This window comes from Lepus europaeus, chromosome 4 (genome assembly GCF_033115175.1).
Source record: "Lepus europaeus isolate LE1 chromosome 4, mLepTim1.pri, whole genome shotgun sequence".
Classification (NCBI taxonomy): domain Eukaryota; kingdom Metazoa; phylum Chordata; class Mammalia; order Lagomorpha; family Leporidae; genus Lepus; species Lepus europaeus.
The window spans coordinates 147,704,321-147,719,422 of record NC_084830.1 but is presented as its reverse complement, the minus strand read 5'-3'; the positions used below and the strand labels follow the sequence as shown (position 1 = coordinate 147,719,422).

Below are 15,102 nucleotides of genomic sequence, written 5' to 3'. Positions count from 1 at the left end.
TGGAGCTAGACCAAGCCAAAGGCAAGAATTTGGATCTCCATCCAGGTCTCTTACATGGGTGGCAGGGGCCCAAGTACTTGGGCAGTCTTCTGCTGCTTTCTCAGGAGCATTAGCAGGGAGCTGGATCAGAAGTGGAGCAGCTGGGACTTGAACCAGCATTCCTATGGGATACTGATGTTGCAGGCAGAGGCTTAATCCATTGCCACAATACTTAACCCATTAATCCACAATACTGGCCCTGCCCCTGTGTTTTTATATAATCTGAAATGAGAATCCCATTTACTGTCTCTATTTAGAATCAAGGACTCTAATTTAAATGTTAACTGAAATAAAATACCCTTGGAAGGTTTACCTCAAGGTATTTTACTTTTATAAATTTTAGGAGGAAGGGGCCGACACTATGGCACAGCAGATTAAAGCCCTAGCCTGAAGCACCGGCATCCCATGTGGGTGGCGGTTAGAGGCCGGGCTGTTCCACTTCCTATCCAGCTCTCTGCTGTGGCCTGGTAAGGCAGTAGAAGATGGCCCAAGTGGGAGACCTGGAAGAAGCTCCTAATTCCTGGCTTCCGATCGGCGCAGCTCCGACCATTGAGGCCGACTGGGGAGTGAGCCAGCAGATGGAATACCTCTTTCTCTGTCTCTCTCTGCCTCTTCTCTCTCTGTGTAACTCTGACTTTCAAATAAATAAATAAATCTTTAAAAAAAAGAAGTTTGAAAAAAAATTTAGGGGGAAATGAGTACACTTGCACTTAATTATAATCTCATGATTAACCTGTTTTAATAACTTGAATTATTCTTCTTATTTTTCTTTCAGAATTGGTCCCTAGGAAAGACCTTCTTTTAGAAAATGTGCCATATTGCGATGCACCAACTCAGAAGCAATGAATTTTTTAGGATGGACCAAATCTTTGTACCTTTTAATTTTAAGATAGATAACTCTGGCAGAAGTCCTAGATGTACAGACATTCTTCTCAGAACTGACATATTGAAAACTGATGAATTAAAGAATAGCTTCATAATTAAATTTCACTTTAAAAGGACATTGCTGAGAACTGCAGAACATAAGTACTTCTAAAGAACATTAGATAAGAACGCATTTCATTTTCATTGAAAATCAAACCGTATAAAGTAAAATAAATGCTTAAGGAGGCATATTGCATTTTTTTTTTTTTTTACCTTAATAGTATTTTGGTCTTACAACAGCTATTTGAGAATGCAGTGTTTTGGCAAGTTAGTGAGTTTTCCTCTCTTGTGAAATACAATGATTATGTTTAAATTATTAGATTAGGGCCGGCGCTGTGGCATAACGGGTGGGGCTGCCGCCTGCAGTGTTGCATCCCATATGGGCACCGGTTTGAGTCCCGGCTGCTCCACTTCCAATCAAGCTCTCTGCTGTGGCCTGGGAAAGCAGTAGAAGATGGCCCAAGTCCTTGGGACTCCTGCACCCTCGTGGGAGACCCAGAAGAAACTCCTGACTTCGGTTCGGTGCAGCTCCAGCTGTTGCGGCCAATTGGGGAGTGGACCAGTGGATGGAAGACCTCTCTCTCTCTGTGCCTCTCTTTCTCTGTGTGCTTCTGACTTTCAAATAAATATTTAAAAAATTAGATTAAAATGATGTATAGCCCCACAAAAATTGTTTTTTGTTTTTACCTAGAAACCTTTCATTTGAGGTAAACAAACTTCACTTTATATATACAAATTTAGGAACATAATGATTCTTCCCACCTTACCCTCCCTCCTGCCCATACGCACAAATTTTTAATTGATCAAAAATCATAGTGTGTGACAGCTCTCTACTGAAACAGGCTTCTGTTTCCTAAAGAGCTGTAGTTATTTGTGCAGGTAACAGATAATCGTATTGTTTCATTTTATAGATAGGCAGTGTCTTTGTGTTCTTGTAAAGACATTTTCTTTATCACTCTTCCAAAGACAAATAAGTAAAATATAAAAACCTCCCAGAATTACTATAAAGCAATCCTCATTTTTATAAGAAAAATGGCTCTTGATTAAACTTTATAATGCAGCCTTAGTAGAGTAAGCTGTATTTAGACCACAGGTAGACTTCATTGTGAAAATATAATATATGTCTGTTTTCTCCTCTTTTTCATTAATAAAACTTAAATGACTTCGCTTTACACATGTCCCTTCCCTGTTGAGAGTGTCAGTATCACTGTAGGATCAGGCCTTCTACCATCTAATGCTTGGAACTAGAAGATCGTGTTTCATATTTTTGTTTCTCTTTTATCTTTGCTTCCTTTTCATTCTGTTTTCTCAGTGAACGGTGTGTTTTATCTCATTCACTGATGAATTCACCCATCTCATGATGAAACAGGGTTTTTTAACTTTGAAAATTTGAAGATTGTCCATGTAAGCTTTCTTTGATGGCAAACTTACTGGTTTACCCATACTGGATATTCAAAATATCAGATATTATCATCTTTGCAAATAATTCTAGGAGATAAAATTAGTTAGACATAATACACTTAAACATTAAACCTGAGACTACCCTTAATGCTTCCTCATACTTTTGGGATCAGGTGGATTATACCCGTCAAAAGATTAACTACAGGGGACCCGGTATTGTGGCTTTGTAGGTTAAGCCACTGCCTACAATGCTGGTATCCTATATGGGCACCTGTTGGAGTCCCAGCTGCTCCACTTCCAATCCAGCTCCCTGCTGGATGTCTGGGAAACCATCACAAGATGGCCCAAATACTGGGCCCCTGCACCCACATGGGAGACCCAGAAGAACTTCCTGGCTCCTGGCTATGTACTGGTCCATAGCCACTCTGGTCATTGTGGCCATTTAAGGAATGAACCAGCAGATAGAAGATCTCTCCCTGTATCTACCCTCTCTCTAATAAATAAAATAAATTTTTTTAAAAATTAAGTAATTTTCATCTCTTCTATATGTTTCTTTTTATGTATAGAGTTATACCTAAAGAAAAAGTTGTTTCAGATTTGAAATTTTTTCTAATACACAAATGCTGAAAGTCATCATAGCACAATCACTATAGATATGCTGACTTACTGTTATTTAAGTTAACAGTAAGTTAACTTACTGTTATTTAAGAAGTGTCTGTATGATGCATTTTGAGGAAATTTTCTTGAAGTAATTTAAATTTAGTATACTATGAGGCCGGCGCCATGGCTCAATAGGCTAATCCTCTGCCTGCGGCGCCAGCACACTGGGTTCTAGTCCCAGTCGGGGTGCCGGATTCTGTCCCGGTTGCCCCTCTTCAAGTCCAGCTCTCTGCTGTGGCCTGGGAGTGCAGTGGAGGATGGCCCAAGTCCTTGGGCCCTGCATCCCATGGGAGACCAGGAGAAGCACCTGCCTCCTGGCTTTGGATCAGCACCGTGTGCTGGCCGCGGCAGCCATTGGAGGGTGAACCAACAGCAAAGGAAGACCTTTCTCTCTGTCTCTCTCACTGTCCACTCTGCCTGTTAAAAATAAAAATTAAAATTAAAAAAATTAAATTTAGTATACTATGTTATAAATACAGAAATAGAATATGTCCTATATTTTCTAATACAAAAATGGGTAGATGCAAATTAATAGGACTTTACTTTGAAAAACTAGAGAAAGTATTTGCAAATCACATAAGAGTACTTCAAAAAGTTCTGGAAACGAAATTTAAGTTAATGTGGGCATTTGGAGAGTGAACCAGCAGATGGGAGCTATCTTCTGCCTTTCTCCTTCCTCCTCCTCCAACCCCCTCTCTCCTTCTCCCTCCCTCTCCTCCCTCCTCCCTCCTCCCCCCCCCTTGTGTTCCCTCCTCTCCTCCCCTCCCCCTCCTCTTCTCTCCTTCCTCTCCTCTCTCCCCACCTCCCATTCCCCTGCTCTCCTTTCTTCTCCTCCCTTCCCCTCTCCCCTCACCTTCCCCCTCTCCTCTCCTCTCCTCCCCTCCACTCCATGTGTCTCACAATAATAACCATAATAGTAGACTAACATATTGCGTAAAAATTAACATACTCAAAGGGAAAAAAGAAAAGAAAGTAAACTCTCTTTTTTCCTCCTAATTCTCAACTCTCCCCTAACTTTGAAATTTCTGAAATAAAGTACTGTCAGGAATTAAAATTGAATTTCATCCAGCATCTTATTGTGGGAAGGGTTCTATATTAATTTGGTTTACATGTGTCCCAACTTAGAATTCAGATACCAATTATTTTAAGAGAAAATATGTTTCTCAAATGTCTTTCTGGAAATACAATGTTAATATCTCTAGGTTTCTGAAGATGAAAAATCTTAGTGAAATAGGTTTTGGACCTTCAGTTTAGTTTTTTTTTTTTTTTCCTAGTGTAATCTTTCAAATTTCAACTAAGTGCAATCTCTGCATTTCTTCAAGCAACATTAACTGAATACTTGCCCAGGGTCCATCTCAGGGACAGATAGATATGAGGGATTCACATATGAGACACTAGCAGAGAAGAATGGTAAGAAGTGGGCAGTTGTAACAAGTGCTACCCAGAGATTAAACACAAGGTGTTAAAGCTATAAAAATAATTTATTAGAATGTGGCTTGTAAATTATAAGTGTACCACATAATATGTTTTTAGTCTCAGAGAACTAACCAGGGGGTCAGTGCTGTGGCGTAGTAGGCTAAGCCTCCACCTACAGCAGAGATTTGTGTCCCAGCTGCTCCTCTTTTCATCCGGCTCCCTACTGATAGGCCTGGGACAGCAGTGGAAGATGGCCCAAGTCCTTGGGCCCCTGCACCTGCATGGGAGACCCGAAAGAAGCTCCTGGCTCCTGGCTTCGGATTGGCACAGCTTCAGCCGTTGTGGCTATTTGGGGGAGTGAACCAGTGGATGGAAGACCTCTCTCTCTCTGTCTCTCCCTCTCTCTGTGTAGCTCTGCCTCTGAAATAAACTAACCAGGTATAACTCATATAAAACACCATTAGAATGAGAAAAACAGAATTGTGTTGTGATTGAGGGACCTTAAGCTTTCTGTCACAAACTGCTTCATGTAGCACTTTTTTCTCCTGGTGATCTTTTACTCTAGTAGAAAAGTGAGAAGGCTACTGTTTAGGTGGAATTCACAGAGAAACAGACTCTGAGATGGAGGTTTGCTGGCAGGAGGTTTAAATCGGGAGTGCTCTCCGGAAGGGAGGCTGGAACGTTGCGGACAGGAGCTGCTGGACTACAGTGCAGTTCCAAAGGCGGCCTGGGGCTGACCTGACCTTCAGAATCATTCTGAATGAAGGCGAAGAGACTGAGCCTTGGTTCCCGGGCACAGGGAGCAGGGCTACCCCTGCACTGGCGCAGCAGTTCCTGTCAATGGGGCAGCTCCAAGAGTGATAGCCATGAGCCCTCGGTGGCCAACACTCCCAGGAAGCGATTGGCTCCTGAAAGGGGCATCAGGACGTGCACAGAACCCACTGCACCACGGAAGGCTTTTCCTTGATGGGCTGAAATACATGGGCACTGGAAGCAGAACCCTAAAGCTGAGTGTTTCTCCTCTGGGTATCAAGTGCCCTAGGGACAGTTGTTAGCAATACAGACCAAAAGAGGGCAAGGCCATCAGAAGAGAGCTCTTTGGAGTGTGTTGGGATGCAGTAGGCTAGGACACGGAAGTGTCAGCATCCCACATTGTGTGCCATTTGCGAAATGAATGAGTAGGTGGAAGACCTCTGTTTCTCTGTCACTCTGCCTTTCAAAGAAATTTTCAAAAATAAGTGTTTTTGTTTTTTTGTTTTTTTTTAAACATCATTACAAGTTGAGATGCAGGGTCAGTTAATGCATGGAGTCATTCAGTAAATTTCTCTCTCGCATTATCTAGAGAAAAGCCCAAAGAGAGAAGGCTGCCTTGTGCTCACAGCTGTCACTGAAAATGGAGTCTTGAAGCCATTCATCTGCCCTGGCTCCTGGGCTCCTGTTTCCGTTCTTGTGGATGATATTCATCTAGCTTTGGAGAGAGAGAAAAGAGATAATTGGTTTAAAGAATAAATTTATGGGGCAAGCATTTGGCCTAGCAACTAGAATACTGGTTAAGGCACCCATGTTCCATATCAGAGTGCCTAGTTTGCACATCCAGCTCCAGTCCTGCCTCCAACTTCCTGCCAATGCACACCATGGAGGCAGCAGGTAATATCTCAAATAATTGAATTCCTGGCACCATGTGGGAGACCTGGATTGAGTTCTTTCTTCCTGGCTACTGCCGCAGTCCAGTCCCAGATGCTGGAGGCATTTGAGAGATGAATCAGCTTCCTGTCTGTCTGTCTCTATCTCCAACTCTTTTTTTAAAAAATATTTATTTATTTATTTTAAAAGTCAGAGTTACAGAGAGGAGAGGCAGAGAGAGAGGGAGAGAGAGAGCTTCCATCTGATGGTTCACTCCCCATTTGGCCACAATGGCTGGAGCTACGCCGATCTGAAGCCAGGAGCCAGGAGCTTCTTCTGGGTCTCCCACATGGGTGCAGGGGCTCAAGTGCTTGGGCCATCCTCTACTGCTCTCCCAGGCTATTGTAGAGAGCTGGATCGGAAGTGGAGTAGCTGGGACTCAAACCAGTGTCCATATGGCATGCCGGCACTTCAGGCCAGGGTGTTAACCCGCTGCAGCACAGTGTCGGCCCCTCTATCCACAACTCTTACCCATCTCTCCATCTGGCTTAATGCCTGTCAAGTAGATTAATTTTTAAAAAATAACAAATTTGTGCCTTGTGGACTCAGGGTTGGAGCTGGGCTTTAGGAGCAGCCTGGAGTACAGTAGGAAATCCAGGGGCAGCCCCTGCCCTTACCTCTGCGCCCTCATTCTTCACTATAGCTGTGGTCCAGCTCACACCAATTTTCAATTTCCATGAGGAAAATAACTGTTAGCAGTAGCTCCTGAGTTTTGACTCAGTTACACTTATGCTAAAAATCCCTTCGTCGCGATTCTGAGTTGTCTAAGAAGAGTGTATTGGCCTCATTTAGATCAAAGGAACAGCTTCTGTTTCCACACTTGTGTCTAGGTAAAGAATTCAGGGAGGAGAATTTTCTAGAAAAGGTTTAGAGGAATTCTTGACAACAAGTGCACTGCTGTCATCTGCAAAATCCTCTGATTTGATGGAAGAAAATAACTACCTCAGAAAATTAAAGTCTCCCTGATCCTTAAATGATGTTTTAACGTGCCATTTAAAAATGATGAGTGCTGGAGCTGTGGTGCAGCCGGTTAAATCCCCTGCTTGCAGCATTGGCATCCCATATGAGCCACCGGTTCTAGTCCTGGCTGCTCCTGTTTCCATCCAGCTCTCTGCTGGGGCCTGGGAGAGCAGTAGAGGATGGCCCAGGTCCTTGGGCCCCTGCTCTCATGTAGGAGACCCGGAAGAGGCTCCTGGCTCCTGGCTTCGGAGCAGCCCAGCTCTGGCCATTGGGGCTATTTGGGGGAGTGAACCAGTGGATGGAAGACCTCTCTCTGTCTGTACCTCTCTCTCTGTAACTCTTTCAAATAAATATTTTTTTTAATTATTCTGGTTAAAAGGCCAGTGCCGCGGCTCAATAGGCTAATCCTCCGCCTGTGGCGCCGGCACACCGGGTTCTAGTCCCAGTCAGGGCGCCAGATTCTGTCCTGGTTGCCCCTCTTCCAGGCCAGCTCTCTGCTGTGGCCCAGGAGGGCAGTGGAGGATGGGCCAAGTCCTTGGGCCCTGCACCTACATGGGAGACCAGGAGAAGCACCTGGCTCCTGGCTTCAGATCAGCGCAGTGCGCCGGCTGCAGCGCACCAGCCGCAGCGGCCATTGAGGGGTGAACCAACGGAAAAGGAAGTCTCTGTCTCTCTCTCTCTCACTGTCCACTCTGCCTGTCAAGAAGAAATTATTCTGGTTAAATAAAATGTATAAGTTGCGAAAGGAAATGTGGCAAGGAGGGAAGCTAAGGCAGTAGCCCTCAGCAGAATGCAGGTAGCACTTCACTTTCCTGTTCAGTAGCTGAACTGACGGAGTTATCAGTCAATGAAATACCAAGCAGTACCTTAGGGCCATTCTTAGAGCAGCGAAAGACTTGATGTTTTAAACCCCTTAGACTGGAAATGGGTTTTCCTGATTGACTTATGACCTGGGCTAATTGCTGATCTTATTTATTTATTTAAAAGTAGAGTTACAAAGAAGGAGAGGCAGAGGGGGAAGGACAGAGAGAGAGAGAGAGAGAGAGAGAGAGATCCTCTTTCCGCTGGTTCACTCCCAAAATGGCCACAATGGTCAGGGCTGTGCCAGGCTGAAGCCAAGAACAAGAGCTTCTTCCCTGTCTCCCATGTGGGTACAAGGGCCAAAGTTCTTGGGTCATCTGCTGCTTTTCTAGGCGCGTTAACAGGGAGCTTTACTGGAAGTGGAGCAGCCGGGACTCAAACCGGCACCCAAATGGAATACCAGCATCACAGACGGCAGCTTTACCCGCTGTGCCACAGCGCTGACTGCAGTTGCTGATCACTTCCTGTGAAGATCGTAATCTGTCAGTAGGAGTGCAGCTATCATAGGGTTTGTAGAGAGATGGGCACAGGTGAGGACACAGCTCATTTACACACACAGTAGGGGACACGGTAGAGTTTCCAATTCTAAGGACACAGTTCCTTCACCTTCAGGTCCCCACGGAGATGTCAAACTGCCAATAAAATGACCTGATAGAGGGGATGAGCCAGGCAGCTGCTTCCAGGAGTTACCGTCTTCTAACTGAACTGAATTTATACCACATGAACTCTTCCAAGACTCTCGCCATGTGATGGCCTGCAGTGGTTTCTTGGAGGTGAGTCTCAGCATCAGTACTCAGGAAGGAGCTAACATAGCTTCAACTGGGTGAATCAATACCAACTCCACTGCAAAATCACCCAAAAAAATCTGAGCAGGAGTCTGCCTGAGGTCTCTTCCTGCACCAGGATTTCATTCATGCAAGGAAGTAGTCAAATGCACAAATATTTGGTAATTTTGATGACAGACTAGAGCAGGACTTGAAACCAAATGTAATCTCCACCTGTTTTGTAAATAAAGCGGGAGACCTGGGTTGAGTGCCTAGCCAAAAGCCTTACCCCAGCCTTTGCCATTGTGTGTGCATTTGGAAGTACACCTGAGGATAGAGCCCGATCTCTCTCTCTCTCTCTCTCTCTCTCTCTCTCTCTCTCTCTCTCTGCCTCCCCCCTCCCTCTCCCTCAAAAATAAATTTTAAAAAATTTTCAAATCAGAATGATGAATAACTTTTGAGAAAAGGAGCAAGGAGCTAGGATGCTAGCAATACTATATATAGTCACATACCACTCATGACAGATAGACTCTGAGAAGTGCATTGGTGGGCAGTTTTGTCATTGTATGAGCATCATAGCAATACTTATACATATCTAGACAGTGTAGGTCAGTCATATGTCATGGCCTCTCGTGGAGTCAAGAGTGTCATAAACGCTGGATATATAAGGCTGCTGGTGGTATGACACAACATACTGTCTCATGGTAAATATTTTGTAAAAAGGTTTTGAGTGGCAGAAAGAAAGAGAGACAGACAGACAGACAGACGGGTGGAGGAAAGTCACAACCTCTGATCCATTCCCTCAAATATCCCAACCCCAACTGCAACGAGGAGTCTTGACCTCATTCCAGGTCTCTCTTGTTGAGTAACTGGAACCTGGTCAGTCACTTCAGCCAGCCTGGTCAGTCACTGCTGCCTTCTAGGGTCTGCGTTAGCAAGAAATTAGACGCAGGAGCTGGAACCAGGAACTGAACTCAGGTACTCCAAAGAAGGATACAGGCACTTTAACTAGTAGCCTAAATTCCTGCCCCTCACAATAAATTTTTTAATGTAAGTGAATAGATATACTTATAAAATAATGACCAAAAGTATATAGTATAGTAAACATGTAAGCCAGTAGCATTGTTGTTTATCACTATTGAGTTTATCACTATTGGGTATTGCACCTCATACACAATTGTATGCTCCACTTTTGTACAATAGTGTAGGTTTGTTGATATCAGCGCAGCCACAAACAAATGAATATTGCATTGCACTATGTTGTTATCATGGCTTTATCTCCAGGTGATAGGGGTTTTTCAGCTGCACTGTTACCTTGTGGGACAACTGTTGTAATGTAGTCAGTTGCTGACTTAAAAAGGATTAGGTTGGCTGGCGCCGTGGCTTAACAGGCTAATCCTCCGCCTTGCAGCGCTGGCACACCGGGTTCTACTCCTGGTCGGGGCGCCGGATTCTATCCCGGTTGCCCCTCTTCCAGGCCAACTCTCTGCTATGGCCCGGGAAGGCAGTGGAGGATGGCCCAAGTGCTTGGGCCCTGCACCCGCATGGGAGACCAGAAGAAGCACCTGGCTCCTGGCTTCTGATCAGCACGATGCGCCAGCCGTGGCAGCCATTGGAGGGTGAACCAATGGTAAAAAAAAGGAAGACCTTTCTCTCTGTCTCTCTGTCTCTCTCTCACTATCCACCCTGCCTGTCCAAAAAAAAAAAAAAAAAAAAAAAAAAGGATTATGTCACACATGATATGTTTTTTAAAAGATTTATTTATTTATTTGAAAGGCAGAGTTACACAAAGATAGAAGGAGAGGCAGAGAGAGAGAGAGAGAGAGAGAGAGAGAGAGAGAGGTCTTCCATCCAGTGTTTCACTCCCCAAGTGGCTGCAACGGCCGGAGCTGTGCCAATCCAAAGCCAGGAGCCAGGATCTTCTTCTGGATCTCCCATGCGGGTGCAGGGGCCCAAGTTCTTGGGCCATCTTCTACTGCTTTCCCAGGCCACAGCAGAGAGCTGGATCAGAAGTCAAGCAGCCAGGACTCGAACTGGTGCCCATATGGGATGCCGGCACTGCAGGTGGCAGCTTTACCTGCTTTGCCACAGCACCAGCCCCATATGATGCATTTTGATCCAAGCAGAAGTTGTACGATTGTGTTTGCTTTCAAAAGAGTTTATACACTTGTGATTTGTCTGCATTTGTGTGTGTGTGTTATGCTACAATAACATATGTATAAATATTTTATTTAAAAGGAAAGTATAAAGTTGCAGATTATAAAATCAACATACAAAAATCAATACCATTTGTATATAAAAACAATGCCTTAGTTTAGAAAGAACTTATAAAATCAGTCTCATTTACAATTGCTACAAAAAGTTTTAAATCCCTTGGAATACATTTAACCAAGGATATGATAGATCTCTATAGTGAAAATTCAAAACATTAAGGAAAGAAATAGAAGACACCAAAAATGGAAAAATCTTAATATGTTCATCGTTTGGAAGAATTAGTATTATCAAAATGTCTATACTACCCAAAGCATTTTATAGATTCAATGTGATCCCATTCAAAATACCAATGACAATCTTCTCAGATTTAGAACAACACAAGAATGCTAAAATTCATATAGAGGGGCTGGCACTGTGGTGTAGTGGGTAAAGCTACTGCCTGCAGTACCACCATCCCATATGGGCACCGGTTCTAGTCCAGACTGCTCCACTTCCAATCCAGCTATCTGTGATGGCCTTGGAAAGCAGTAGAAAATGGACCAAGTCCTTGGGCCCCTGCACCTGCGTGGAGAACATGGAAGAAGCTCCTGACTCCTGGCTTTGGATTGGCACAGCTCAGGCCTTTGCGGCCAACTGAGGAGTGAACCAGTGGGTGAAAGACCTCTTTGTCTCTCTGTGTCTCCTTTTCTGTCTGTGTAACTCTGACTTTCAAATAGATAAATAAATCTTTTTTAAAAATCATATGCAAACACAAGAGATCCTGAATAGCTAAAGCAATCTTAAACAACAAAAAACCAGAGGCATCACAATACCAGATTAAAAGACATATTACAGGGCATTTATGATTAAAACAACCTGGTACTGGCAGAAAAGTAGACATATAGAATGATGCAACAGAATAGAAACCCCAGAAATTAATCAGGGCATCTACAGTCAACTATTCTTTGTCAACAAGCTAAAATCAATCCCTCCAGAAAGGGACAGTCTCTTCAACAAATCATGCTTGGAAAATTGGATTTATGCATGCAAAAGTATGAAACAAGACCCCCTAACTTACACCTCATACAAAAATCTACTCACAATGATCAAAGTTCTAAACTATGACCTGATACTATCAAATTGCTAGAGGGAAACATTGGGGAAACTCTGCAAGACACTGGCATAGCCAAATACCTGTTAGAAAAGACCCCAGAAGTATAGGTAATAAAAGCCAAAATAGACAAGTGGGATTACATCAAGCTAAGAAGCCTCTGCACAGCAAAGGAAACACTCAACAAAGTGAAGAAGCAACTAACAGATTGGGAGAAAATATTTGCAAACTATGTGTTTGATAAAGAATTAATATTGAGCATATATAAAGAACTTATGGAACTGAACAAGAACAAAACAATCCAGTTAACAAAGGGGCTAGGGACATGAATAGACTTCTTTCAAAGGATGAAATGCAAATGGCCAACAAATGTATGAAGAAATGCTCAGGATCACTAGCTATCAGGGAAATGCAAACAAAAACCACAATGGGATTTCACCTCACCCCAGTTAGAATGGTTATAACCCCCAAATCGCGAAAAAATAACAAACACTGGTGAGGTTGTGGGGAAAAAGGTACCTTAAAACACTGCTGGTGGGACTATAAACTAGTACAACCATTATGGAGGACAGTACAGAAATTCCTCAGATATTTGAAAATATACCTACCAAGTGACCCAACCATCATACTAGTGGGAATTTACAAAAATGAAATGAAATTAGCATGTAAAAGAGTTATGTGTACTCCTATGTTTATTGCAGCTCAATTCACGATAGCTAAGATGTGGAATCAACCCAGATGTCCATCAACTGATGGCTGGATTAGAAAAATGTGGTGGTGCCAGCGCTGTGGTGTAGCAGTTTAAACCATCGCCTGCAGCACCAACATTCCATATGGGCACCATTTTGAGGACTAGCTGCTCCACTTCTGATCCAGCTCCTTGCTAATGTGCCTGGGAAAGCAGTGGAAGATGGCCTAAGACCTTGGGCCCCTGCACCCGCATGGGAGATCCAGAAGAAGATCCTGGCTCCTGGCTTTGGCCTGGCCCAGCATGACCATTGTAGCCATTTGGGGAGTGAATCCGCAGATGGAAGACCTCTCTCTCTCTCTCTCTTTCTCTGACTCTGCCTTTCCCTCTCTGTAACTTCACCTTTCAAATAAATCTTTCAAAAAATAAAAAAAGATCAGGCCAATGCTGTGGCACAGCAGGTTAAAGCCCTGGCCTGCAACACCGGCATCCCTTACGGGCACTGGTTCGAGTCCCAGATGCTCCAGTTCCAATCAGCTCCCTACTTATGTGCCTGGAAAAGCATCAAAAATGGCCCCAGTCCTTGGGCCCCTGCACCCACGTGGGAGACCTGGAAGAAGCTCCTGGCTCCTGGCTTTGGATTTGCCCAGTTCCAGCCATTGCAACCATTTGAGGAGTAAACCAGTGGACAGAAGATTCTCTCTCCTCTCCTCTCCTCTTCTCTCTTTCTCTCTCTCTCTCTCTCTCCTCTCTAACTCTGTCTTTCAAATAAATAAAATAAATCTTAAAAAAAGAGAAAATTTAGTAGATATACACAATGGATTACTACTCTGCCACAAAAAGACTGAAATCCTGTCTTTTGCAGCCAAATGGATGCAACTGGAGACAATTATGCTTAGTGAAATAGGCGAGTCTCAATGAGACAAATATCATGTGTTCTCTGATATGTGGTAGTTATTATAGAATACCCAAAAAAGTATAAGAGTTAAACCAATGTCTTGTGATTTGATTATTGTTTATAGCCCTTGTTTATAATCCTTTGGAATAGTTGTCTTTATACTTGTTGAACATTATGTTTAGTGATACATGAAACCTGTGATTATAAAGTATGTCATTGCAAAAATTAAAGGGAAAAAACGGAGACAGGAGGGGGGATTGATAGAGTGAGGAAGGGAGGGAAGTATGGTTGGCTTCTTAGAATTCTGTCTATGAAACATATAAAATCTTTTCTATGTATATTAATTTTTAAAAAGTATAATTTATGTTAGATTGTTAGTCCTTATGATCTTGGCATAATGACTTTATAATACATAGTTGAAAAAAAACTAATACTGAAATGGTATGGATTACACCACTGAGCCTACAGTTCTGTTATATTTTAAGACTTAACGGCCAGCACCACAGCTCACTTGGCTAATCCTCCGCCTGCGGTGCCAGCACCCTGGGTTCTAGTCCTGGTTGGGGTGCTGGATTCTGTCCCAGTTGCTCCTCTTCTAGTCCAGCTCTCTTCTGTGGCCCAGGAGGGCAGTGGATGATGGCCCAAGTGCTTGGGCCCTACACCTGCATAGGAGACCAGGAGGAAGCACCTGGCTCCTGGCTTTGGATTGGCACAGTGCGCCAGCCATAGTGGCCTTTTGGAGGGTGAACCAACGGAAGGAAAACCTTTCTTTCTGTTTCTCTCTCTCTCACTGTCTAACTCTGCCTGTCAAAAAAAAAAAAAAAAGACTTAAAGCTCATCAGTTAAGGGCAGATGTTTGTCCTGGTGGTTAAGGAACCCATGTCCCACATCAGAGCACCTGGTGCCCAGCTCTGGCTTCTTGGTAATGCACGTCCAGGGAGACGGCTGTGATGGCTCAGTAGCTGGCGTTCTGCTATCCATGTGAGATACCTGGACTGAATCTCTGCCTCCTGGCTCTGGCCTCCAGCCACTGTGGTCATTTGGGGAGTGAACCAGAGCAGAGCAGTTCTGTCTTTCTCTACATAAGTAACTAAACAATTTTTTCATCAATTACCATTTAACTAAGCCTGGTATTAGGAAGCTCCCCAGAGGCAGTTATATATAACCCCATCTTTGTTGCTTATTCTGAATATACCTCACTCTCCTTTTCAGAAAACTACAATTCTGATCCTTTAAAGTAAAAAATAAAGGCTGGCCATTTTTTCCCCAGGAACGATTGCACTTTATTACTTCTTTCCACAATAGTGAACAAATGAGACTAAAACACACAATTCAGTAAGATGGATCATTCATTATTAGACTCAGAATTTGGGCTCCTGTAACGTCACTTAGAAAAACACCATTTTGTGGCTTTGATACACACCCAAAGCCTGAGAAGAGAAGTTGTGGGTTGCCACAGCAACTGAAATGTGGGTATTTGTTGGAACAAGGTTTTAATTACTTC

At 43.5% G+C, this 15,102-nt stretch overlaps 1 protein-coding gene across 4 annotated transcripts in view; it reads left to right on the top strand.

Annotated features, from left to right (window-relative positions):
- LYRM7 (LYR motif containing 7) overlaps nucleotides 1–13,884 on the top strand; it is a 39,484-nt gene extending 25,600 nt beyond the window's left edge. For 2 of the 4 annotated variants that reach the window (XM_062189222.1, XM_062189221.1), the window contains exon 5: nucleotides 815–1,615. In XM_062189222.1, coding sequence (XP_062045206.1) covers nucleotides 815–885 — 71 coding nt within the window. In that variant the 3' untranslated portion in view covers nucleotides 886–1,615. Of the gene's footprint in view, nucleotides 1–814; nucleotides 1,616–12,713 lie in introns of those variants that run through there. The other 2 variants (XM_062189220.1, XM_062189219.1) reach the window with 2 other exon arrangements.
- The last annotated feature ends 1,218 nt before the right edge of the window (nucleotides 13,885–15,102 follow it).